Consider the following 27,803-nt stretch of genomic DNA (forward strand, 5'->3'; position numbering starts at 1 on the left):
CCACAATGCAACTGCAAGATATTGGGTACCCCCTGGTGGCACCCATTAAGTATGAGTTTGTTTTCAGTTGTGCACATGGCTAAGAGAAGAAAAGGTGTGAACAAATCAGATTGTTATAGACTACCAGGTTCCTACACTGCTGCACAGCAATGGACCAATACACTGAGTCAGTGGGATTTGCAGCAGAGAAAGAGTTTAATAATCACAAGGTTGCCAGATGGGTAAGGGGAGGGATTCTCAAGCCACAAATCCAATTCTTCAAGGGGTTCTGGGCAAGGGTTTTTAAGAGGGTCATGGAAGGTGAGGGCCTGGAAAATTGGGGTCATCGATTGATCTGGGTAAGAGGATGAAATCATGAGGATGTGGAAACTGCATTCTTCCATAAGTCAGCTCCTTGCTCAGCCTTTTAGACCAGCTGATGTCAGTAGTTTTACTGGTATGCAGAACCTAAAAGAGAAACTCAAATGGAAATCTTATTGTATTAGTCAGTTCTCACATTGCTATAAAGAAATACCAGAGACAGGGTAATTTATAAAGAAAAGAGACTTCATTGGCTCACAGTTCTTCAGGGTGTACAGGAAACAGGGCAGTATCTGCTTCTGGGGAGGCTTCAGGGAGCTTTTACTCACGGCAGAAGGCAAAGCAGGAGCAGACGTCTCACATGGCAGGAGCAGGACCAAGGTGGTGGGGAGGTGCCACACACTTTTATATAACCATATCTTGTGAGAACTCACACCAAGTGGGGCATAGTGTTAAACCATAAGAAACCACCCCCATGATCCAATCATCTTCCACCAGGCCCCACCTCCAGTATTGGGGATTACATTTGAACAGGAGATTTGGGTGGGGAACACAGATCCAAACCATATCACTTTTAATCTCACCATGTCTTAAATTTTATCTATAGAACAGAGAAGGGACAAAGAGTCTTGTGACAAGGGCTACATTATCCTGGGGTAGTACACAGTGACCAGAAGTGGGCCAGAGGGCAAGCCAGCTTTACAATGGCTGCTGATGGTGTGGGAAGCCTAGTGGGATTTTATTTTTTTCTCCAACTGATTTTATAAAATGCTTTTGGAGATGCTTTCAAGAATCTCAAACATTCTGCTTTGCTGCCCAAACATAGAAAGGTACACTGGGCACTGGGGAGGATATTAAAACATACCAGTTTACAGGGTGTGTGTGTGCTTGTGTGTGTGTGTGTGCATGTGTGAACTTCTGCTCACATTAAAAGTTTATTTACCAATTTTGCCATCGAGCCTATATCAACCACAATTCTACCTGAAAATAGGATAAATGTATACTTTGATCCATAAAATATTGTCTGTGCTTAGGAAATGAAGTAGGAAACATTCCCCTAAATAATGAGAACTGGGAAAAATGAGCAACTTATTTTAAAAGTGCAAGATGACCCTGTAAATGAATGGGTAACTTTGTTTTTGGAACTTGGACAACTTTTCTCTGGTTTCACTCTTTTCAACACCAGTGGAGAGTGAAGTGCAGGCAAATTAATTTTGCAGGTAGCAATTTCCTATGGCAGTACTCTGTGAGATAGAGAGTCCCCAAAAGAAAGTGGAAGCACAGATTCTGAAGTGCATTTTGGAAACCCTGAGACAACCCAGAATGCAGCCAAAGACAAGGGAATGTAGACTTTCATGGTACTTGCTGGGGACCTCAGTCTCTTATACACTCATAGGGAGAGATCTAGAGATGGTTCCACTGGACAGATCAGGAAACAGCCATTTGGAGAAGTTAAAAAAAAAAAAAAAACTGCCCAAGAGAACACAGTTAGTGGTAGATCATGAAGGGTGAACAGATTGCCTTGTTAATCAATATGTAGCTGATTCTTGCACAATGTCTTGACACATGGTAGGTGCTCAATAAATATTTGTCTGGCAGATGATTAGAGAGTTAGATGACCAAACAAGACCGAGCCCCAAACTCTTCACTGGCAGACCAGCTTTTCCTTCCCTTTTTTGGCAATACACTAATAGCCTCCATAGTTTCTTATAGAGTGAAACCCACATTTTTTATCATATAATTTGTAAAATCAAGATATAATCCATATACCGTAATAGTAACCCTTTTAAAGTGAAGATTTCGGTGGTTTTTAGTACATTCACAAAGTTATGCAAACATAATCAGTATCTAATTCTAGAATATTTTGAAAAACAGCCATTAGCAGTCACTCCCATTTCCCTCTCACCCACCTCTGCAGGCAGGAATTACTTATGATCTCTACAATTTGCCTATTCTGGACATTTCATATAAATGGAATCATTTACTATGTAGCCTTTTGTGTGTGACATCTTTCACTTAGCATGATGTTTTCAAGGTGTCCCAATGATATTGCACATGTCATTCCTTTTAAGGGCCGAATCATATTCCATTGTATCAAAACCAAATTTACGTTCTGAATTATCTGAGCACTCTCTTGGCTTTTTCATTTTTCAGCATGATCTAGCCCTTGTCTCCACCCCCTCAAAAAAAGCCAGTGTGGTTTCAGTGGGTTTTCCACAGATTCTGGCCACCACTCTGCCCTGGAGGAGCAAATAGCAAAGGAAGCCAATTGCCTAAGGTTTACAAGCTATAATCAAACAGAATTGGATCCCTGGTGTTATGTGAACAGAGATGCAGTTGCCATAGGCAGCAGCCTGCTGGCCAGACTCCAGAGGGCTCCTTCCCCACCTCACCTGCCCCCTTCCAGGATTGTGGGGCAGCCTGTCTGGCTCTTTGGAACAATAGAACAAAGAGGCCTCCCTGAAGTTGCAGGAACCTGTTTGACCGAGATTGCTGCTGTAATGAATCAAGCTCCAGAAACTACTTCCACCTCCTCCCTGCACAAATATCCCTGGGCCTGAAGCTGTGCCTTTCCCCAAAAGAGCCCAAGCTGGGGCTTGTACTGGGAAGCTGTAAGCAGGCACTAAGGTGAGGGGAGGGGGAGGGGTAGGAGCTCTAGAAGCATCTTCTGTAAGCGAGGGCCTTGCCACTCAGGGTTGGGAAAGGGAAAGAACTGTCTGTGAAAGTCCCTGACTCTGAATTTGTGGTTAATCAGTGATTTACCTGCAGAGCGCTGATGTGTAACCTGGGGCAATGGGCCTGACTGCAGGACTAGGAATTTCATTCCTGCACAACAGTCCCTCTGCATTCCTTTGCTCTTGCTAACAAGTTAGACACGGCCTTTCGCCCCAGCCAAGCACCTACCCCACCAACCCAAGGAAGAAGATCACACATTCAGGAAAATGATACAGTTCTTCTTAAAGAGCTAACATGATTGAGGAACTGTGCTAGGAGCTTTATGTAGACGACCTTATTTAGCACCTAAAGCCACTCTGTAATATGTGCCTGGTGATGATTATTCTGGTGTCAGATGAGGAACGTGAGTTTTAGAGGTTAAATAAGTTGCCCAAATCACTCACTGTACCTAAGCCAAGATTCAAATTCAAGCAGGCTGTCTTGACCTCTAAATACATCATGACTATGAGGGAGATGATGGTGATTGTCACTTACTGTGTACTTATATGTACACAAGAACCCCATGAGGAAGGCATTATTTTTATTACAACTGAGGAAGCTGAGGCTGAGAGAGCTTACCTCACTGGGAAGCATAAAGTTGGAATGACGCTGAGGACGTCTGGCTTCCCAGCCCACACCCTTTACCACAAGGCCCTGCCATAGAGTTATATGAAGTTGTCAGGGTAGCAACTCTGAGTGGCATGTAAGTCTGTAGCAGGGCCTGTGCTAAGTGATCATCTGGTCCTCCTTCCTGCCTCTCTATTGCCCTTCACCATCTTCTCCACCTCCAACGTTTGAAAGACAAGAAAACGGAGACCCAGGGTAATGCAATGGCATGTTTGAGATCACGGGGTTATAGGAATAGTGGAAAATCAAGCTTAGATTTCCCAAGGGCCCCTCCTGTGCACAGTCCACCCTATCACACCAACTCCAAACGATGCTCCAGCCAGTGCAGGCTCTGGGCATGTGCAGTGCTGCCTCATGTACTGGGGAAGGGGACACGAGCAGGCAGAGCAGGGGGAGGTGAGAAGAGCGCAAAACCACCTGGAAGCTTGAAAGCCTAGTCAGGGAATAAAAGTCCGGCTTCCTCCCACTGTCCAGGTTTGGGATCTAAGATTATACAGCAGCAACGACCACACGTCCCAGCGATCCAGCTGCCCCAACCACTTTCTTCTCCCAACAGTTCTGACATGACCCTCACGGCCAAGAACTTGAGTTCACCCCTTGTAGAAAGCTGAGGGCAGGCAGCAACCCTGTACTCTCACCCCCACCTGCCAGGAGGCAGGGTCTGCTCTCCTGGCCCTAGAGCCTAATCGCTGGATCTCTCCTGCTGTACTCATCCCGTGCCCTCAGGCAGGCCTGGCTGGGAAGGGCATTTCCTAGCCCTGCGCTCTTGCCCATTGCCTGGTGGTGCTGCCTGTCTTCCTCCAGCTCCTGCGCTCAAAGCGCCTGCCAGAGCCGCTCGTCTGACAGGTTTGAAAATGAACGACTCTCTTCCTCACCACTCCTAGATGTGTCTGTGTCAGGCTGACATCTTCTTTATAACATGTGATGAAAGGTTTGCAAAGCGGCATTTCTACATGAGTGCATGCTGGATGGATATCCTCAAAGGGCACTGGGAATATTAGCGCTAACAAGCTGGATATGCGAGGACAGGTTGCTGTCTGCGCATGTGGAACAGAATTAGTGACAGGCCCTGGAAGGAATGTCTCCAAGCTCTGTTCCATCTAAGCTTCCACTGCTTCAGGTTCCTGTAAAAATCTTTTTGAGACCATTGTCTCAAGTAGGACCACTAACTGCCTCTTTGAGCTTTTGATTTTAAATTTGGTTTATCAAATGTAACATTTGGTTTTCTTTCTTTCTTTTCTTTTCTTTCTTTCTTTCTTTCTTTCTTTCTTTCTTTCTTTCTTTCTTTCTTTCTTTCTTTCTTTCTTTCTTTTCTTTCTTTCTCTCTTTCTCTCTTTCTCTCTTTCTTTCTCTCTTTCTCTCTTTTCCTTCTTCTTTTTTTTTTTTTTTGAGACAGAGTCTCCCTCGATTGCCCAGGCTGGAGTGCAGTGGCACCATCTCTGCTCACTGCAACCTCCACCTCCCGGGTTCAAGTGATTCTCCTGCCTCAGCCTCTCGAGTAGCTGGGATTAGAGGCATGGGCCATCACACCTGGCTAAGTTTTGTATTTTCAGTAGCCTCCCAAAGTGCTGGGATTATGGCCGTGAGCCACTGTGCCTGGCCTGGTTCTTGCTATGTGTTGAATGTTATTCCAAGCACTTAACAAGTATCAACATATTTAACCTTCGCAACAACCCAACGTGTTAGGTGCTGTTTTTATCATCTGCCCCGGTGTACAGATGAGAAAATACAGGGACGAAGAAGTTAAATAATGTCCCCAGCTCACATGGCTAATCAGTGATAGAACTGGGATTCAAACCTAGCAGTCCAGCCCCAAGTCTGGGCTCTGTAACCACCAGCTTAAGCTTCTCTTCATTACAACACCGTGTCATTTGACTTTTTCACCAATTCCGGGATCTTAGGGCCAGAAGACAGGCAGAGAAAGAGGGCTGTGGTAAGGAGTGGTAGCGTATTCACATGTCTCAAGTGCCGTCTCACAGCCGTGGGGCCCAGACAATGTCCCCTGTCCTACGCGGATGTTTGACTCTCACGGGTGACTTCTTGGCAATTCCATCTTATGAGAGGAGAGCTCCCGGCCTTGTCCATCCCTCTGAGGTTTCCTGAAGGGTCCAGTTCAGATGCTGGGCTGCTTTTTGAGAATTCCATACTTATTGAGTGACTCTGGCCTAGAGACCAACAAGGCCTTTCTGAGAGAGGACCTGTCCTATACACCCTTATGTCTCAGCCCCTGGCTCTGGGCTTAAGATGTTGTGGGAACTCAAATTATACCTGCCTGATGAAAACAAACAAACAAACAAACCCCTTATGCCTGTAATCCCAGCACTTTTGAATTGCAGGCAGGTGAATCACAAGGTCAGGAGATCGAGACCAGCCTGGCCAACATAGTGAAACCCCGTCTCTACTAAAAATTCAAAACTTAGCTGGGCGTGGTGGCATATACCTGTAGTCCCATCTACTTGGGAGGCTGATGCAGGAGAATCATTTGAACCCAGGAGGCAGAGGTTGCAGTGAGCCAAGACCATACCATTGCACTCCAGCTTCAGTGACAGAGTGAGACTCCATCTCAAAAACAAAAACAAAACAAAACAAACAAAAACCCTTCCCATCAATGAAGGATCAAAGTAGTGAAAAAAAAAAAAAAGCTTTAAAATGAGTAAGAGTTTGATGGGGGTGGAGGAGAAAAAGGAAGAAGACAGAGGAAGTCTTTACGAGGCCCTTCTGCCTGTGTCTCCCTACACACTTTACCCAACCCACATGCTGAGAGCATCTCATTATATCAACATGCCTGAGAGGTCATGTGGCTGCTGTTCTCTCCACTTTCAGAGGAGGAGACGAAAGGGGAGTGGTTAAGCGACCTGTGCAAGGTCTTTAAACTCCAGACCCAGTGCCCTCTTTAGACACAACCTCTAAGCTCTGTGGTTCCAGCCCCGGCCGTTTATCTGTCCACCTGCGACACAAGTAAGGGCAGGACCCCACTCTAAGAGCTTGGCCCCCCCATGCTCAGACCTCTCCTCACAGGAGCAGAGACCCTGAGGCCCAGAACTTCCCATGGCATGGAGTCAGGAAGGGTCCCTTTCAGTGCCTTTGTGGAGTGAGCACAGCCAGCGTGCTGTGGGCCTGTTCGCTCCTAGGCCGCTGCTTGGTCTGAGACACACGAGCCTCTGCCGAATGTGGCCTTGGCTCCTGACTTGGCTGTGCCTGGCCTGGGACCAGTCCCTTAGGGCTTGGTGAAGGCTCATTCCCATCAGTCCGTGCCAGGGAAACAGGAGAGGATAATCACCAGTTTCTCCTCCCACAAAGATGTGATTCCCAGAGGCCACTCGCTTGCCGTGGGAAACCTCGTGGTTCAACGTGCATCCCTTGGCTGTGGGTCGTGGTCTCTCAGGACTCCAAGCCTGAGTGGCAGGAGAGGAGTTGCAGTTCTCACAGCTCCAGGTCTCTTTATTTACATCCATCTCTGAGACGCTAGTCCCACTCAGAGCCATCCCTGAGTTAGCCAGCCCATCATACTGCAGCTGCTGGGAGGCGAGGGCTTGGCAGCGTGGTTTGAAGGAGGGGAAGGGACTCTTCCATGGGAAGGTAGAGGCCAGCCCGCCAGCCCTGGCGCTGACCCCATGGACAGTTTCCTCAGAGTCCCAGCCCCTGCTTCCCTGATGTTGAAGCTTTCACACTGGGCTTAAAAATCTCAAGCACAAACTCGAGGAAGGAAGATGGCAGCAACACTGGTAGGAGTGAGGAGACCTCAGAGGGTAGGAGACAGTGGAAGTGGCTGCAGACGTGCAGACTTAAGACCTGAGTTCAACTCCCAACTCTACCATTTGCTCCCGTGTGATGCTGGGCAAGTCACTTGCTCTCCTTGGGTCTTAATTCCATCCTCTTTAAAATGGAAATGATAAAATCTTCCTAACCTCCATCAAGACGAGTTGTAAAAATCAAATGCGAAAGTACTCAGTACCCAGTACGTGTTCAATAGACACTCAGAAAATAAAGGTTGGAGCAGCGTGATTATAGACTTTCTGCATGTGGAGAACAATGTCGTGTGTCCTGGTTGGGCGTAGTGGCTTTCGCCTATAATCCCAGCACTCTGTTAGGCTGAGGTGGGAGCATCACTTGAGCCCAGGAATTCAAGACCAGCCCGGACAACACAGAGAGACTTCATCTTTACAAATAATAATTAAAAAATTAACTGCGTGGTGACATGTGCCTCTGGTCCCAGCTACTCAGGAGGCTGAGATGGGAGAATCACTTGAGCCTGGGAAGTCAAGACTGCAGTGAGCCGTGATTGCACCACTGCATTTCAGCCTGGGGAACAGAGCGAGACTCCATCTCAAAACAAAACAAAAAAGAACAATGTCTAGTGTCCATAAAGGAAGAAATTGGGGAGTAACCGTCATGTGTATAAAAGGAGATTTCAATTGGATGCAAGGATAAGATTCTTGGCTGTCACAATGATCAACTCTGTAGTCAACCTTTAGCAATGTCGAAAGGTCTCATTCCCGGAAATATTCAAAAGAGACAAATGTTTTGAGCGGGGGCTATTTACCTACCTGGATGTTTGGAATGTCTGGGTTGTGGGGGTCTCTTCTCATTTTGAGAACTGATGCTTTTCTGATGACTGCAGAGACTAGTCCTCTACTTGCTATGTCTAGATAACTATTAGCTTACACATCTCTGAATAGTATTTCCCCCTTTTTCTCCATATACTTTTTTGAAGTATGGGCTATATTTCTTCTGAAACATGCATGACCACAGTCTTGAAAGGCCTCCAAGCCATGTCTACCACTGATAAAGGAAACATTTACTCATTTTAAACTCAGTCATTCATCCATGTAATTTTAACAGTGGACTAGTTCTTGCTTAACATTGGATTACTAAAGTGAAACGCAGCTTCCTACACCTGCCTTCCTGGTCAAAAAGGGAGGATCCACAGAGAATGTTTCTCTTTTCCAGGAGACCTGCCAGTTTTACAAAGAAACAGAGGCTCTCCTTGGAAAAAATTGAACTTGTAACTTACAATTTTAGCAACTGAATACATGTGAGACCAGGTTAGCTGCCTTAACTCACTTTCACAGATTAATGAGAATCCATTTTAACAGGTCTGCACTCAAGGCTGGGGTCTGAAGAGGGGAGAGCCCTGGAGGCTTGTAAGCCTTTGATCAGGAATATCCACACAAGCTAATGCCTTAAAAGCAAAGGAATTAAACCTTTTCCTGACCCAGTTATCAAGGCAGGGTTCTCGTAGTCACTCACACCAGCTGGCACAGCCATCCCTGAAGCCTTTGGTCACAGAATCAGCAACAGGAGCTGGAAGGAACTGCCCCACGCTGTACTGTCTTGTGATGTAGTTTTCTGTGGGCATGTTCTCTACCACGTGGGTCCAAGACTGCCTCCACCCCACTCCCGGTGCCCAGATCACTGAATTTAATACCGATGTGGTAAATGAACAGAGGAATGGCCAGGCTTAGGGAGTTCCAGCCAGCATCCTTGCCTTTGAATATAGCATGTCAGGTAATTTAAGTAAAATAATGGCTAAACCTTATTCTATGCCAGGCACTGTCCAAGTGCTGCAGAGAAACTGATTCATTTAACTCACAACTACCCAGTGAAGTAGATGCTATCATTGTCATCATCCCTGTTTTACAGACGAGGAGACAAACATTAAATAACTTGCTTTAAGTCACACTCTAAGGGTATATTCAGGACCTTGGCCAAGATCATTTGGCCCCAGAGTCTGTGTGTTTAAGGGCTATGCTGGGTTGACTCCCTGAAGAATGGGCTCTGTTCTGTCATTAAAAGTATTCGGGGACACAGACATTGTCCATTACAGAGTTCATCACCCTGAACATCAGAAACCTGCCCTTGGATCTAGAGGAAACTTTTTCAGCTTTAATGTCAACCTTATTTATTAATTTATTCTGGGAATGGTTTTTGAGATTTCTTTGCTTCTCCATAGACATAAAGAATATTCTCCTTACAAAAACCTTTTTATTTTCTTGAAAATGGGCTTTAAGCCACACTTTTGACTTTGCTCATTTACATAAATACTACAATCCACTTGATTTTTCTTGCACAGTTCAGGTTTTCTTTTCGTCTCTTAACCTGCTCTAGAATGTCAAATAGGAATGTAGTAGGTATGTTCTTGTATACCACATTCCTTTTGATGAATCCCAATGTTAAGAGAGTTTTTCCCATAAGAAAACAACAGCGCTCAGTTGTGTATTCAGCTTGTAGTTCTGGGTCACAGATCCTGTCCCTCCACAACACTCGTGCCTACCTAGACTCTCCTTTCCTTTATGTGAATCAGTCTCTTGCACCACAGGTTTGCTTTCTACTTTCATTTGAGTCTGTGTTGTTGCATTTCATCCTCTGTGAATTTCAGATTTGTCATGTCCCTTTTACGTTTGACTCTCTCTCATCTTCCAAAGTACAGGCAGTGTCACCTCATTGATTATCATTTCTTTATTTTCTGCAGCTAAAAACAGTAACTGAAGTTGTTTTGGAGGAATTCCTCCTTGTGGTCTTTGTATTATGATTCCTATCTCTACAGATAACCAAGGTGGCACCATATTTCCCTCTCCTGTGACAGTCACATGGCCAAAGGAGAACCCATAGTGTCCACACCTGGCAGCCAGTGATACACTGGAGGGGCCGGCCCTTCTCAGTTCCACCTACAGGCAACAGTAGTAATGCCCCTACCCCACCTTGCCCCCAGTCCCGCAATTACAGATAAATGAACTCTAATGCTTAGGGCCCTGTCAGTCTCCGGTGTCTGTCATAATCTCATTTGCAATGTGGTTATGAGCACAGATTAAAAGATCACCCAAGTCCACTCTGTATCTCTGCAAGAAGTGGACACCAGCCATAACGACCCCTTCTAGGCCTGACACAGTGACTCAAGTCTGTAATCCTGCACTTTGGAAAGCTGAGGCAGGATCACTTCAGCCCAGGAGTTCAAAACCAACCTGGGCAACAATGTGAGATCCCTGTCTCTACAAAATAAAACAATAAAAATTTAAAAACTAGCTGGGCATAATGGCACGCATCTGTAGTTTTAGCTACTTGTGAGGCTGACACAGGAGGATCATTTGAGCCTGGGAGGTCGAGGCTGCAGTGAGCTATGATCCCACCACGGACTCCAGCCTGGGCAACACAGACCCCCCTTCCCGCCCCCCCCCCCCCCAAAAAAAAGAGGAACTTCTCCACTAGAGGTCGCTGTGCTTCCCACGTAATAAGGCCTAAGGGGGCTCAGCCTGAATCTTCAGTGTGAGCTAGCAACAGTGACTACACCAACTCAAAAACTCAAAGTAGAGTTGCTAAGAATAGCATGCGTTTTGCCTGGAATGCATTAGAGATAAGGAAGTGTAGAAAAAAACTTTTACCAAGAGTCCAAAAGAGCCAAACAAAAGCTAGCATTCCTGGAGAGAGGAGAGGCTTGCTAAACAGAGGCCATAGGGAGGAGCTCAAGTTTGCTGAGATTCCAGGCAAAAGAAAAAAACTTTGCAAAGAAAACACAGTTAATTGAATTCCCAAGTAGCTGGTGAGTTACTTATATTCAAGGTATAAATTTCAAGCCACAAATTCAGCTATGCAAGAACTGTAACTTTATTATTTAGAACTGAACCTAAATTTCAATTTTGAGTGTATACCACTGAGTGGTGGAAGCTGGGGCTGATAATCAATGGTCCTCCACCCCAATTCCACCATCCCGAGGGACCCAGGGTCTCTCTGGTTCCCAGGCATAGCTGAGTGGGGTGTACATCTGGTAGGGGTCATCGTCATCTCTCCAAGTTCCTCAGAATGACAAGACAACTCCATGGGGCCTTTCGACAGGCTTTTCTGCCCTAGTGCTCCTGTACTGGGGGTTGTCTAAGGGATTCTGGGATCTTTTCATTTGCCTAAGTTTAATTCTGAAACAAATCATGGGTCTTCTATACCCTGGGATTCCCGAAAACAATGGAGATTCTGTACATGGACACACATGCACACATGGCTTGTGTTTCTGCACATGCACACGCACACACGCACGCACGCACACACACACGCATGCGCACACATGCACACGCACACACACGCATGCACACACACACAGGCGCAGTTTAGTATTCTCAGGGGCCTTCCAGAATCTAAACCATTTTTTCAGTTTCTAGCCGGGGGCTAGGGAGTGGTGCTGAGGGTTGAGAGTATGCGATCTCTTACTAAACATTCTCCTATAATTTTTGTTTATGGCAAAAGTTGTATGCTCCCAGTCCTTCAAGGTTTAGGCTTTTAAAGCTAAGAAGTTTGTGTTCTTGAAACTTATAAAGCTTCTCTCTGCTTTTCTTATGAATCATCCCGCCCCTAGGGCAATGACTGCTGCTGACTGAACAGAGGGAGGGCCCAGTATACAAGGAAATACGGAGGGAGGGAGGGAGGGAGGGAAGCCGCATTTACTATCTCAGAGCTGTGAAACCAACTGTAAATCAGAAGCTCGTTTGGTTTGAAGGTTTTAGCAATTCCTGGTTGTAGAAAACTAAGGGTCCAGGCTTAAACATTTTTGGTCCATACAGCAGATGTTATTGGGACTCTAAGGGACAGCAAAGTATCTGTTTCAAGAGATGGCACAGGATCAGTGAGGACAGGCAGGAGTTTCTCTGTTCTGGGACTGACTTTCTGACCCAAGGCTGGGCAGTTTTCACAAATGAAGTTTGGCTTCCAGTGAAAAACCAGCCAGTTCTCTGTGAACCTTTAATCCTTTGTTCAAATTTTTTATTGTTTCCTTTGTATAAGCTGCTTTGTGCCTGGAGCTCTCATCTGACTCATTCTATAGAATAATCCTATAATTGAGGGTAAGCACCAAATGGCCTAAGAAGTCCTCGTGGAAAAACCGCACTCTGCTCTCCACGTTAGAAGCTGTGTGTGTGCAGGGGTTACTCAACTCTCTTGAATCCTGCTTCAGATGGCTACGAATTCCTGGAGATCCTGAAACAGGTTGCCCGGGACAATACCGACAACCCCGACCTGAGCATCCTGTGGATCGACCCCGACGACTTTCCTCTGGTGAGTGGCTCCGGCCAGCGCCCCACCCTCAGTTGCTGTCACAGCCTCATGATTGCGTTTAGCATCCAAGGAGGTGAAATAGGCGGGGGCACTTGAAGAAACCCAGTGACAGCCCCCATCCAATGTGGGAGGTCTTGGCGCTTGGGGCAGTATTGAACTTGGGGCCTGGTGCTGACCCTGAAAGGATGAGGCTTACTCCCTGGAGTTGAAACCAGGAGTTGAAAACCCTTGACCCTCAGGGACCCACCCAAGTGGGCAGGGTAAACTCCTTATCACTGCACTCCCTGTCCCCAGAACTACTTTTACTTTCTGGGTGGGGACCATCGTTCTGAGGCCACCTGAATTACCAAGTAATTAAAATCAGAGATGAACATTTTTCAGTGAGTTCAGAACTTTGTGGAGAGAAAGAGAGCCTACGCCTGTCATGTTCATCGTGTTCTCCCCAGGACCTAGCATAGTGTCTAGCCTACGATGAATGTGAAAGAACCTTAAAGTCCACACTTTTGCTAGTGTCCATGATCAGTGGCCCGAAAGCTTTGATTATACTTATGTGTTTTTAAAAAGAATAAACAGAATTTGTACACTACATGAATTGAACCCTGGTACTGGTTCTGGTACTGATAATAAGTACTGGTACTGACAATAAGCATAGCTGATATACTCTACTGTATGCATGGAACTATAGTAATGCTTTACATGCCTCATCACAGCAATCCTCTCAACAACGCTATGAAGTAGGTACTATTATAATCCCTGTCACAAGGTGGAGAGAATGATAGCTGGGAAGGTTAAAGCTAGTGAGTGATCGATGTGATATTCCAATCTAGGTCTACATGATGCTAAAGCTTGGTCTACCTACTGCTTTAGGTAAAAGCTTATTGTGGTAATCAGTACAAGTTTAGTTATCATTAGGTTATGAATGGTGACTTTATCTTCCAAGAATTATCATTAGTTGCATAGGTCATGACTGATGATACTGTGATTAAATAGAGAAAATTGAGCGGCATCTCAAGGGTCCTGAAAATCAGCCCTATGTAGAGGAGGGGGGTGAATCAAAGGCAGAGGCTTCCGTGACACTTGAGACCATTGTCATAGCACTGGGTAATTATAACAAAGTCATGGCCATGTAAGACTGCATACAGTACAGCTTTGGTGATATAGCTTCTGCCTGGTTGTGTTTCTAGTTTATGTGACTATTTTGTTATACAAGCTTGTAGATGGTTTGCAGTTTTCCTGGCCAGTTTTTTTTTTTTTTTTTTTTTTTTGAGACAGGGTCTTACTCTGTCACCCAGGCTGGAGTGCAGTGGCATAATCTCAACTTACTGCAGCCTTAAGCTCCCAGGCTCAAGCAATCCTCCTGCCTCAACCTCCTGAGCAGTTGGGACTATAGGTGTGTGCCACCACGCCCAGCTAATTTTTAAAATTTCTTGTAGAGACAAGGTCTCACTATGTTGCTCAGGCTGGTTTCAAACTCCTGGACTCCAGTCCCAAAGTGCTGGGACTACAGGCGTGAGCCACCGCACCCAGCCTCTCTTCTGGCCAGTTCTATGTGTTTGCCTTGGTTTTTGCAAAGAAGAAATCTTCAGACTATTCTGATTTCCAGATTCCTGATTATCCCTAGTCCCCACTAGGCCATATATTTGCATGGGAGACTTTCTACCACTGAGCATCTCCATTAAAAAAAAAAAATCCTGTGGTCCCTCCTTTATTTTTGCCCCAGTCTGAGATTTGTCCACATGGAGTCCAAGCCTGGTTGAATGAAGAAGCCTTCTTCTTACTTGGCAACTTATGACCCATCATGGCTTTCCCAGCTATCTCATGTAGCACAAGATAAGGTATTTTTTAAAATGGGACATTAAAAAAGAGGTGGAGGGAAATGGCTCTACAAACTATAAAACAGCCACAAGTAATTTGGAAAGCAACATTAGACCACCTCTATAATTTTCTCTCTTACAGTTGTAGACACATGTTTCCATAATTTATGCTATGTCATCTTTTATTTAATGCTTATTTGAAGTGCTTGAAGGCTGGGGCCAAGTCTTCAATTTGCTAAGTGCCCACAGCTGTTTTGAAGACCTTTAACCAATGGTGACCTAGTTACTGCGATGGGACAGTGGGTGGGTCCTTAACAGAGAATGCCCTCTGCCTGCTGTCTAATCTTAATTTTTGTTGCTGCAGCTCGTTGCCTATTGGGAGAAGACTTTCAAGATTGACCTATTCAGGCCACAGATTGGAGTGGTGAATGTCACAGATGTGAGTATCCCCTATGAAGACTTGCTCAGGCACCCTTGGCCTGCCCTGTGTTCTGCTACACAGCCTAGATTGTGAGAGCATCTACAGGAGTCCAGCCTCTTCAGAAGAGGGTGGGGGTCCTGTTCAAGGAAACTTGCCAGTGTGTTCCACGCCTGGTCTCCAAGCCAGTTCCAATCTGTGGTTACATGGCTCCCTTCCATGGACACGTTTTCTTGCCTATGGGGCCAGCCTTTCCTGAATCACTGATTTGGAACTTTCCCCCCAAGTAAACTCTCCTGTATTTACCCCCAAAGCCAAACAACAAACAATAAGGTCTCTTTACAAAAGGGAACCCACACCAGGGGCCATCATTGTACAATGCGTGATGGGGCCATTGTGGCCCAGAATCCCAGCCAGGAGACAAGGCCTGCAGAAGGGAAGGAAGAAAATCATATGCGAGTAAGGGGCTTCTCCTCAGAGTTCAGGCATCGTTGAACTGAGGGTGGGACAGGCTAGTGAGGTGCACTGGCAGAATGCGAGGAAATCTTAGATCTCAGTCCAGACATCTGATACAACTCCACCATCGTAAAGCTGAAGTGGGGACAGATACAACCAGGCAAATAGTGGACAGAAAGGGATGATCACAGAGGATTATTAGAGCCATACTTAATTGAGGTAGAATCTCTTAAGAATGGGGGCCAAGTCAGGCGTGGTGGCTCATGCCTGTAATCCCAGAACTCCGGGAGGCCGAGATGGCTGGGTCACCTGAGGTCAGGAGTTTGAGACCAGCTGGCCAACACGGTGAAACCCCATCTCTACTAAAAATACAAAAATTAGCCAGGCATGGTCATGGGCGCCTGTAATCCCAACTACTTGAGAGGCTGAGGCAAGATAATTGCTTGAATGCAGGAGGCAGAGGTAGCAGTGGGCTGAGATCACGTCATTGCACTCCACCCTGGGCAACAAGAGTAAAACTCCGTCTCAAAAAAAAAAAAAAAAAAAAAAAAAAAAAGAATGAGGGCCAGTTAGCAATGTCTTTCTCCCCATTGGTAGGTGTTCAATCACCTAGGGAACTCTACATTCATTTATTTTGTAAGCTACTTTAAAATTAATAATAATACATAACTTTTAAAATATGCTCAAGTGAAAACATTTTAAAACAGAACAGCAGAATAGAAGGTCAAAGTAAAAAGTATTTCCTACTTCCCTGACCCAACCCCTAGTCTCATTCCTAGAGGGAACCACTGGTGGTTGTTGCATGAGTATATTACCAGAAATGTCATATACATATTCCACTGGGTAATGGAATACACATTTCCTTTTATGCAACACAAACAGTGTATTACACATACCGTTTTGCTGTTTGGCATTTCCATTTAACAATATGCACATTCCTAATAAGTGTGAGAGCGTCGGGGGGCACTCAGCATAGCTACTCAGCACAGCTACCCCTGGTCTGGCTCAGCCTTCATGCACCCACTCACTCATTCATTAATCCCTCACTGCAGGCTGACAGTGTCTGGATGGAGATTCCAGATGATGACGATCTTCCAACTGCTGAGGAGCTGGAGGACTGGATTGAGGATGTGCTTTCTGGAAAGATAAACACCGAAGATGATGATGAAGATGATGACGATGATGATGATAATAATTCTGATGAGGATAATGATGACAGTGATGATGATGATGATGAATAGCCCAACTCCAAACAATTCTGATGAAAAACAAAATCACAGCTACCCACTACCATACAGACAGCACAAGGTGGCAGCAAGCAATTCTGCCCCACACCCAGCCAGCTCCTTTCCCTTTTCCATGATCTCTTTTCCCACTCCCTTTGCATCAGGAGCAGTATCATTCAGCAAATGCCTTTTCAAATGCAGCAATCCCACTTAGCAGAGACAGGAGGAAAATTATCCCCATGTTGACTGTCTTGACTGTCATGGAACAGGTCTTGTTCTTTGCTGGACCATCAAGGGTCACGGCAGTGCCTGAACATGGCAGTCTAGGGTGAACAATCCCTTAACACTAGTTTATGTTGTCTTTGATTATGACAGTAACAGAACTGACAGCTTTCTAACTCACAGGCATAGAGTGACCTTATAGTCAGAGCCCAGGGAAGACACATGATTAATGATTTAGTTCCCTCCATACCTCGAACATGAGTTGGAATCCCTCCTCCAGCCAAGACGATCCTTCTTAGGGAAGGCTAGCCTTGGAAGCAAACTTATAAATCATATTCTCATGGCTCTGTTAAACTTATTTCAAGTGATGGTCATTCATATTGTTATGGATATTCAAGCCTTTGGATGGCTGTGGAGAGGTCTTGAAATGTGTACAGGTGTCACCATCATTTCTAGTGTATTAGGAAACTGGGATGGGAGGTGGATTTGCTCTCTAAACTTCCCTCTAGTTGGTAAGTCTCACATATTCATCAGCAGGAGTGGAGGGTGGGGGAAAACTAGAAAGATGAAAGGTCTTACATTTTTCTGATGGGTTCATGTCTCTGACTGGGTCAGCTAGCTTCCTAGCCTAAGCTGGGATCTGAATACCCCTTCTCTGTAGCTGCTAGTGAGCCTTCCCATTTGGATTAAAGATTGCTTTATCCAGCAGTCAATTAACTCTCCAGTTATCAGTACTCTCACAGTTGGCCAGGGCAACAATAATTGGAGTTCATACTGATGCCCTGAGGCAATGAAAAAAAATTCCAAAGTGCCTTCTGAGCTGTCTAAAAGTTATATTGTGCTTGGTAGTTTTAGTGTTAAGTGTGCAGTATAATTTTCTAATTTATTTTCTCAATCTTTTAGCACATGTCTAAGACACTGTACAGATTTTTTGAAAATAGAGCAATAGTTTTTGTGGAATACTAGCTAACTAATTCTGTCATTAAACTCATATTTTGAAAATATTCAGACAATGTTGAAAATCCTATCTTGATTTTTCTGACTCTGCTCATTCTCATCTGGCTCCAGTCCTACCTCCTTATTTCTTCTCTATTTTCCTTTCCAGCCCCTCTTCCTCTGCCTGCTCTTTAAATGATGGTGTTTCATAGCATCTCCACTCTGCACACTCTTTCAAAACGATGTCATCATGCCCATCAATGCTATCCATGTGCTAATTACCTCCAAATATGAGTCTCTAACCATGACTCCTCGCCTTATTTTTAGACACATTCATTCAACTGCCTCTGGACATCTTGACTTCATGTTGTACAAGCACTTCAGACTCAACACAATAAAACCTGAACTCATTGCCTTCTCCCCTAAGCGTCTCCTCCTCTTCATGGAGTCCTAGTTTGGGTGGGTGATAGCACCATTTATCCAATTGTCTAGGTGACCTGAAGGTGCCCTTCCCCTCTGTGCTTTGTGCATCCCTGGATCATGTCACTTATCATTTAAGGTATAACATATATTTGCATGTTTGTCCTTTCACTAAATTGCAGGCTCTTTAGAGGCAAGGAACTTATCTTAGAATCCCTAGCACTTAGCACTTTGCCCATCACAAAGTAGATACTCATTTATTGAGTTGGTGGATGAATAACTGGTTAACCAGAATACCTATAATTCCCCAGCACTATTGGGTAACAGAGCTTTCAAGGTATCTTAGTCTGTTTTTATGGATACAAAGGAATAACTAAGAGTGGGTTATTTATGAAGAAAAATATATACTTGGCTCACAATTCTGCTGGCTGCAAGACTGGGCATCAGGTGAAAGCCTTGGCTGCTTCCATTCATGGCAGAAGGTAAAGGAAAACCAGTGTGTGCAGAGATCACATGGTGAGAGAGGAGGCATGAGAGAGGAGGTGCCAGCCTCTTTCTAACAACCAGCTCTCCAGGGAACTAACAGAGCGACCCACTCACACCCCACTTCCTCCAGAGAGGACATTCATCTCTTCATGGAGGCTCCATCCCATGACCCAAGTTCTTAAATCACTCCCTTTAGACCCTACCTCCTAACACTGCCGCACTGGGGATTAAATTTCAACATGGGATTTGGTGGGAACAAATATCCAAATGATAGCACAAGGTGTATTAGCAGCATTTACTTATGCAGATATAAATTGTGCACATTTTGCTTAATGACCCCAAAAAACAGCTTATCAATAATCTATCCAATGAATATCTTCGAGTCAATTGATTTCTCTAATTTCTGTCCATGAGATAGGTAAGAATTTGATTGTGTGGTGTCAAAATTCTACTGTTGAGTTTAGCAGAAAACAAGCTTCATATTTCTTTGCAAATAATCAAATTTCCTTTAAATAGACCTATCTAAAATCAATTGATAATTTAACTTGAATTCCCAAGCCAATAATCAGAAAACTAATCCAATATTCACCTCCCACATCAACCCAAGGTCTGTTACTTTTCTCTCTTCTTATTTGGCTCGAACACCTTTCTACTTGCTGGTTTACTCAAAAGATCTGTTTCATCTCCATGTTTTCGAGCCTGAGGATTTCATTTTTAGTTATCTATTCAAAACATTTTCTTCACTGTAAAATGATTGACAACCAGTAGTTTTTGTTACAATGGTAATTCTACTTTCCCAATCTGTCATAATTGTCTTGGTTTTTATAGAAATATGACAGGTTGTCTTGAAATTCTGAAGGTCTCAAAATTATGCAAGAGTGAAAAATGTCCCTGAAAAAGTAAGCAACTTTTTAGATTGAAATAATCACATGAAGAAAAGAAACAAGATGCAATTTGATATTTCAATTTATTTTCCAAGTTTACAGTATAAAAAATGTGATGTGTAAAACATTTTACAGTTAATTGGGATGAGGTGGGGATTATACTGGAGGACCCAAAAAGGAACAAAATAACTTGGGTGACAGGTACACTATTCCATCAGAGACACTAACTCTGTTACTGACATCACAATGAGAAGAAGTTTCATAGCATAAACCTTATGAATGTGAGTAAATGGCCTTGTACAGATGGTTGCTGGTAGTGTCATTCATTCATGTATATGCTTGAAAATGCCTCAAAAGAGCCCACTACCCAGTTTATGCAGGAACTCACTCAGGCCTTGTCATACACATATGGTGACCGTGAGCAGAGGCTGGTTGGCAAAACTGCCTCCTGGTTGCAATGCACAGTATTAACGAATCAGAAAGAACAAAAACGGTCCCTGGCCACATTTTTACACAAACAGTTATGACTCTGTCAGATAAAGACAGGTGGTTTCATCTCTGAACTTTCTAAATTGGTGCTGGACTTGAAATCAGGAAATGTAAAGTCCTTCTAACCAAAGCAATTATCAAATAATCTCCTCTCGAATAAGACCTGCCTGGGCCAGGCCTTTCTGTTTCTCTCAGTAGCATTTCTGTTGAGGAAGCGGTCATCTATAATGTGAGTTAAATCACTGAGCCAGTATCTGCCCCCACCCTCATCTTTGCTGGCATCCTGCACTCTATGCAATAGTTATGGTCATAAATGACTGTTGGAAATCGAATTTGGTTAATCACGCCATAACTTAGGGGTCTCAGAGGAGTGTGGCATTCAATTAAAGCCTACCGTAAACTATTATAAAAAGAAATTATTGCCAAAGTTTAGATTTTTGTACGTTCCCTTTTTAAAGAATGATGATGAAAAATAAGTGAATGTTCCATTACCTCTATAACTGAGGGGTGCTGATAAATGAAAAACAACGGTCGCGTCTTTCTACAAGGCCCCTAGAATGGCGATGATGTGCAACTGTCTAAATTCCCTACAACATCAGTTGAACTAAACTTGTCACCTGCAGATCAGATGCCCAAGTCCCGTCACTAATTCCCTGAGCAACAGTCTCTGGTCCCCACAGACGAAGCTTTCTTAGGCAGAGGGCTTTTTAGAATTAAACACTGCTAAATGATGAGCAACTTTACAACAAAATGCCATGCCCACAAGTGAAAGCTCAGATAAGCACACACAGGCCGGGTGCGGTGGCTCACGCCTGTAATCCCAGCACTTTGGGAGGCCGAGGCGGGCGGATCACAAGGTCAGGAGATCGAGACCATCCTGGCTAACACGGTGAAACCCCGTCTCTACTAAAAATACAAAAAATTGAGCCAGGAGAATGGCGTGAACCCGGGAGGCGGAGTTTGCAGTGAACCGACATCGTGCCACTGCACTCCAGCCTGGGTGATAGAGCGAGACTCCGTCTCAAAAAAAAAAAAAAAAAAAAAAAAAGATAAGCACACACAAAACCAAACAACTGTACATTCAAATAATGTTATACACATACCATTTCAGTGCCAAAAGAAGTGCCAAAGACACTTTTAAGATAAAAACCTGGGGTTTGTCACATTTGTCCCCAAAGCTTAAAATAATGTCTTTCTTCCACTATGACAAGGACAAAATGCTGATGTTTGTAAGCTGAGACAGACATAAATGGTAGAGTCTTGGTGCCATATTGAAAGAAACTTTTCATGGTGCTGCACCTGGCTTTAGGCATCTGTTCTTTTTTTGTTGGACACTCTAAAACCACCCACTAAAGAGACTTATTTAATAGACAAAACAAATTGGGTTATCTACGTAGAAATGGAACAGGACCCAGGAAAACGGGACTTAGAGCCCTAAAATTTAATTTTATTCTGAAGTTTTACATTTCTAATCCATTGCATCTTAATTCCTAATGAGATGTCATGTGGAGAGACGTGAGCACCATCTTCCCTTTACTGTCTTCCATTGAAAGCAAACAGCAGGGCAGAAAACCATGGTTTATGCACAACTGAATCAAAACTTACTACATATGGGAATAGAGAAAAATGGTTTTCCGAGCCCTGTTTTACGTCTGTGCTGTCCAAAGTCTTGGGGGCAAGTGTGGGAAAAACAGTGGGACGCGCAAACTGCTTGCTGAGAACACCTATATCAAGGAGGCCAGGCCAGGGACTCTGGCTTGAGATCCCCCCAGGATGGGGCTGTGGACAGCCCCTCTCACTTCAACCAGGGAAGAAAGCTGAGGCATAATGTTGCCATGGCACCAGAGAGAGGCCAGGTCAAGACCCTGCCTACCTCCCTTCACCCAAGGCCGAAGGCACGCATCTCGCCTGAGCCAGCAGAGTGGGAGCAGGTGGGGCCAGGCAAAAGCAAAGGGGGGTTGCCAGAACAACAGCATCCCTGTCTTGCGGTAGGTGCAACCCTGGCAGGGCTGGGTTTTCCAGAAGGAAGGGGGATTCTCAACTTCTTTCCATCAAATATCCTAAGATATTTGCTAGCATAGTGGAGAAGCTTTCCAAGGGACAAGGTGTAAAACAAAGTGAAAGAAGAGATCCTGCCTCCCAATGAACTCCCACACCAGGTTCTAGTTCAAGGATGTGTCTCTAGGTCCTTCCTCAACATCCGGAAGCGCCAAATCATTTAGACCATACTTCAAGGTACAGTGGACTGAGGGCTTAGAATCAAACATCTAGTTTGAAATTCTGTCAACCAGCCATGAGACCTTGAACCAGCCCCTTCCTCTCTGATCTTCCTTTTTTCACCTGAAAAACCAAGATAACTCCAATCTTGAAAGAATGTGGGGATAACAAGGCTGAGTGGGACACGGACTGTAATATACAATACCTGATAATTGTGTTAGTAGCCGTTCCTTTCTTTGACCAAAACATGTTTTCTCAAAATGTGATCCCAAACCGAATTTTCTGAGCATACACTTGGTTAAAGCTCAATACAGCTATTTCAACAGTGTCCAAACTATCTCATTTCACTACTGCACTGAATACCAATCAAGAACGGTGGGCGGAAGAGCAATTCTTATTTTATTTATAATGATATATGACCACAAGTTTACATAGTAGTAAATTCACAGTAGTGATTTTTTTTTGTTTTTTGGTAACAAATCCATAAATCACAAACACTACCCAGAAATACTTAAATCACTTTACAATCGCAGGGTCTCTGCTGCAGGACTATTTAAATAAATATGCTAACATTTCTGTGCTACTTTAACTAACCTATCACTTTTTAAAAATAAAGCCCAGTTTTTAAGTTACCTTAAGAAATATCTAGTAAGGCTTCCAGGGTAGCGAAGTTTGTGCAGTAATTTTCTTAGATCTTGACCTTTCTTTGTTTGTTTCTTGTTGTTTTCAGAGTCCTAAAGCAAGAAAGAGTTTAATGGACTTGCCTGCAGGACAGCAGGCTCCCCAGAAGACAGTGCTGTGCTAAAGCCATTTACTCTAGGGGGAGAAGCCAGTGTCAGTGAGGGAAAGGAATAAAGCAGGGGAGGGAAAAGTCACTGGTTTAGAGTGACCTCCCAAAACACAGGGTTATTAGGTAATCTCTCAAACACAGGGGACTGCAGAAACACAGACACCCTCACACACTCAGCTATCTACACATTCACACGTACCTGCTGAGCTATGCACCTATCTGCTACAGATAACACACGTTAAGATGTCTGACATGTGAATGTGCTATCCATGGGGTAATACACTCAGAGAAATGCTCATGTATATGGAAATAAAAACGCACAAACAAATGTGCATTCCTACCTAGGGATACTTACACAGCAGGGCCCAGATTGGAAGGTAAACCAAGGACTCACTTTTGTTGGTTTCACTGAGTGGCTGGAACATTCACTCAGTACGTGGGTTGGAGTGGCAAGGTAATCAATTTCTGTCAGTCCAATATGCTGGTAGCATCCCACAGAGCTACAGCCCTTAGGTAAATACATGCACTCGAAAGTGATTATGAGAGGCAAAATGGGAGAGAAATCTACCCCAACTATTGAAGAGAGGGGAGGGGTGAGCACTTCATCCCTATCCAACACACACCTGCACAGCCAGTCTCTCCATTAAAAAAGGAGTCCCAAGCCCCAGGCAATGTACTACAACACAGCAAACACACCAGGTCACCTGCCTCTTACCATTTGCTATAAAGAACTTGTCTTCTATGTAGATGTCAAAAGGGAAGAACAGAGGCGGGGGTGGGGGAAGGGAGGTGATGAGAGTTGGGCAAAAAATTGGTGGTCAAGTATTTTCTCTAGGGCTTACTTTATGAATTCTAGCCAAAGTATTACGCATTTAACTTAACATTTTGATAATGCAAAGGATTGATGAACTATATAGCTTTAAAATCCTCTCTGAGAATGCATACAGAACTTTTTAACATTCAGTTCATGGACTATAAAAATTGTCCTATCTTCAAAAGTACACATTTAAAAACAAATTGTCTACCAGTTAAAACATCACCAGGGAAGAGAGCAATCTCAGACATAGACTCCTCACTAAGTTCTTTAACACTCAATGCTCTAATTTTAATAATGTAGGTTGAAAATTGTAAAAAAATCTATAAACATTTAAGGCAAATGAAATCCTGTCTCCTATAATATGAACGTATGTTCTACTAGCCTTAGGGCAAAGTTTACCCCCTTTTAAAAAGAATAGCCTACCAGTTCCAATAATTGAAATAAAAACGCATTGTGTTCAATTGTGGGATGCAGCTTTCTGAAACCTTAAATCTTTTAAATGTCATTTACATTGTTCCCACTGCAACAGTAACTCAAGCTATAAAGAGGTTGAAAGTGCAAAGGCTTTACAAAGATCCTGCATTTTATTTTGTTATTCTTTCAAAAAGAACTCAATACACAGTCAATGTAAAAAAATCAATACTCAATTTAAAATAGAAACAGTAATTTCTGAACGTCTGACATTCTCCTATGCAAAGACTGGGAGAAAGAGGAAGGGGCAGAGAGAAAATAAATTCTTTAATTTAAACTTTTCTTCACCCTGCTGGGAATGCACATGCCAGAGCAAGTGAATCCAGTTTAACCCCTTCTGGACTGGTCATTTAAGATAGGGTTGGAAGAACAGTATTTTAGAATGGTGATGAACAGTGTCATTATTAACTATATGTATATACACTTATGGCACTTGGAACTGCTCTGTATCCATGACGTAGCAACCTCTGACACAGCCCGTCTCACACTTGCCATCCCTTTCCCCATCTCCCAAAATATTTCCTGAGAAAGACATTATAAGGAACTTCCAGTTTGAAGGGATCTAACAGCAAAAACTAAGAACAAAACACCATGGTTCCATGGTATGTGTTTTTTATAAACAGAACCACATAGTTGAATAGTACATCTTGGCTCCCTGCCACACCTATGGGCTCCCCCTTCCTTCTTCTCCAGCATGTCTTTTCAAGCTGAAGGCTGGTGATTGAAGAATGTTGTTTACTTTTTCAGGTACAGGTGTATTACAAAGATCCAAAGCCAATTTTGATTTTTACAATGACACAAAATACTGTACCACTTGTGCAGTGCATGAAGCAGTAAGGGAGTAAGGGGGTGTGCACACATACAAAGAGTCATCCTGTACTACAGCAAGGTGGCTGATTACCCGAAATACTGGGAAAAACAAGAGTGAACACTTTCAAAGGTTTGTTGCAGATACAAGAAGGCAAATGGAGGCAAAGGCAGCCCAGTGCAAGAGGTCCGGATGGGGCTCCTGAAGGAGCTCCCCTGCAGCAGGGCTCCGCCAGGATGGCTCCTCTGCCCACAACCCAGTGTCTGCTCCCCCAGGACCAGAGGAAAGCCCACTGAAATCAGCTGTGTTTAACAGACAGACCACAGGTGAATCTTTCTGGACAAGAAGATGGGCTCCCTACTCTTGTTTCCCCAAACTCTGTAGAGTGTCCATTTTCCTTCTCCCCACTTTATCAGCAACTAAGAGTGGGAGCAAAAACCAGCCCCCTTCCTGGTCCTGAGTGGCAGAGGCGATGAGTTGCACAGTGACTGTGGTCAGAAAACACAGGGATCGGAGAGCAGCAGTTGCCAGCATGGTTGGCATGGTTTGGTCTCCCTTGGCAGGGCAGCTTGCTATAATCTCGGGGAGAACTTACCTCCCCAGGAAATTAAGTGGCTCCAAGTTGCACCTGCCAATCCCAGAGTCACAGTGTTAGTCTCCCCTGGTTGGTGTAGAGCAGTGGGGAGGAAAACTGGGCAGTGTGGGGCTCCTGCTGCAGCCTAAACGGGGCATTTCCGCTGCCTGCTCTCCCTGTGCTTTACCTGCTGGGCACCCCGCACTTCAATATGGAAACAATACTGGGACTGACTTGAGTCTTCACAAAGAGCTGGAGGGCACACATGGAGAGCCAGGGCTGCCAGCCAGGTGGGGGCAGGACGGCATGGAGGCCAGGTGGGCAGCTGCAGGGCTGGGAAAGGGCTACCTGCTTCAAGCCAGGAGAGGGGTGGGATCAGAAACAGAGCGTGTAGGTTTTCTCTTTGGGAAAAAAACAAAATCAAACCACTTAATAGCTGTAAACGACAGTGCACATTTTTTTGTTGTGATCTTTCTCTGAAGAACCTAAGGCAACAAAGAACAAAGACGAAGGCAGGTATCTCCTGAACTGCCTACGACTTTCGTGGGTGATGTGATACTGGACATTAACATACACAAATACATATGTGGACGTGTCGTGACTGGTTTCCTGAAACAGAATAAAGATGTGTCCCCTGGAAGTCTACAAGTGGGCTGACCAGAAGCAACGGGGGACGTGGTACTGGACAAAAGGCAGGAACTAGTTGTTGTAAGGCGAGGCTCCCAAGAAGCACCAGCTCCACTTTGGTTTACAGCTGTAACAGAAGCTCCAGGGAACGGCTTCTTGAGAAGTCTCATCGACAAAAGTCAGATGTCATCAGTCACTTTTTTTCAGGGTGGACAACCCCTGCTTCCTTCCAAATAAAGTGCAGATGGTCAAGGGATACTGGTCAATCATCTGCCAGTTTCAGTCAGCAATGAAGAAGAATTTTTAAAAAAAGACACCCCTCTGGCATAGATATATATCTCTCTATATATTTTTCTTCTTTTTTTAATAAAGCCACAAATATAGAACTTTTAAACTGATGTCTCAGACTGTAAGCGAAGGACAAATTTGTGAGATTTGGGGTCTATGAACTCTTCAGAGAGTATGATGAATGGAATTTTCTTCACATTGACTACGAGGCTGAAGTCCAAGCACTTAAGGACGAACACAATTCCATCCCGTAATCCATTAGTCACAGCCTCGTCACTGACAAGCCTCCACTGTGTAGAGAGCCAGCGGTCCTTGTCATACTGCAGGGTGGGGCCCGCAATGAGGTACCGTTCTAGGAAGGCCTGGAAGCAGAGGAGAAAGGCTATTAGGGAAGAAACAGGTCGTTTTAAGGGCAGTCCTGGCTAGGCGGCTAACCACTCTCACACCTATAAAGAACTTTTTCCAAATAAACCAGCTTAGACCAGAGCCCAGCTCATCACACTGAATTCCCATCAGATCCTCACAACTGAGTCATTACTGGGGAGGGAAGACTTCTTGGACTTCTTCACTCCCCTTTACCTACTACCCACCAAGGGCAAGCATAGTGGTACCCACGGAGGGGAAGGAAAATGGGGTGGCTGGGGTCAGTGTCTGGCTGGAAGCCGTTATGGCTGCATCACTCCATTCTTAGGGTATGGCCCTACTGGATGTGTTTCTCCATGTCTTCATCCTCTTGAACCAAAAGTTTCTCAGGGCCAGGGCCATGTCGGGCCCAAAGGAGCAGTCAGGAAATACGAGCTGAATATATTTGCATGAACAAGAATGCATGATCTACCACTTATTGGCAGTGATTCTGCACAAGTCATTTACACTCTCTATTAGTGGACGCAGTGACACTACCTGAGTCACAGGGCTGCCATAAGGATGAAAGTGTTAGCTCTCAAAAAGCACTCATAGCAATGCCTGGCATGGTAAGCAAGCAATGGTTATTCCATGTTGGGCTAAGTGTGCACACGGCCAGTCCAGGAGATGTCCAGGCCTGATGCCCCCTTCCCTCTCCTGAGTTCTCTGCTCCAGTGGCACCTGGCTTGATAGAGTTCTGATACATGTGCTGTTCCTCCAGCTAAACACTGTCATTCAGCTCATTCTTCCCTGCCCTTCAAATCTTCTTAAGCCTCCTCT

General features: G+C 44.5%; 2 protein-coding genes across 3 annotated transcripts in view; one reads left to right on the forward strand and one right to left on the reverse strand.

The window, feature by feature from the left end:
- The window catches only part of CASQ2 (calsequestrin 2), a 70,789-nt gene extending 51,960 nt beyond the window's left edge, over positions 1 to 18,829 (forward strand). The window contains exons 9-11 of the mRNA XM_007977450.3: positions 12,578 to 12,678; positions 14,857 to 14,931; positions 16,419 to 18,829. Coding sequence (XP_007975641.3) covers positions 12,578 to 12,678; positions 14,857 to 14,931; positions 16,419 to 16,607 — 365 coding nt within the window. The 3' untranslated portion in view covers positions 16,608 to 18,829. The remainder of the gene's footprint in view (positions 1 to 12,577; positions 12,679 to 14,856; positions 14,932 to 16,418) is intronic.
- Positions 18,830 to 24,418: 5,589 nt separating this feature from the next.
- Positions 24,419 to 27,803, reverse strand: part of VANGL1 (VANGL planar cell polarity protein 1) — a 52,429-nt gene continuing 49,044 nt past the window's right edge. For both annotated transcript variants that reach the window (XM_073008454.1, XM_073008456.1), the window contains one exon: positions 24,419 to 26,983. In XM_073008454.1, the coding sequence (XP_072864555.1) occupies positions 26,723 to 26,983 (261 nt within the window). In that variant the 3' untranslated portion in view covers positions 24,419 to 26,722. The remainder of the gene's footprint in view (positions 26,984 to 27,803) is intronic.

Source organism: Chlorocebus sabaeus, chromosome 20 (genome assembly GCF_047675955.1).
Source record: "Chlorocebus sabaeus isolate Y175 chromosome 20, mChlSab1.0.hap1, whole genome shotgun sequence".
Lineage (NCBI taxonomy): Eukaryota > Metazoa > Chordata > Mammalia > Primates > Cercopithecidae > Chlorocebus > Chlorocebus sabaeus.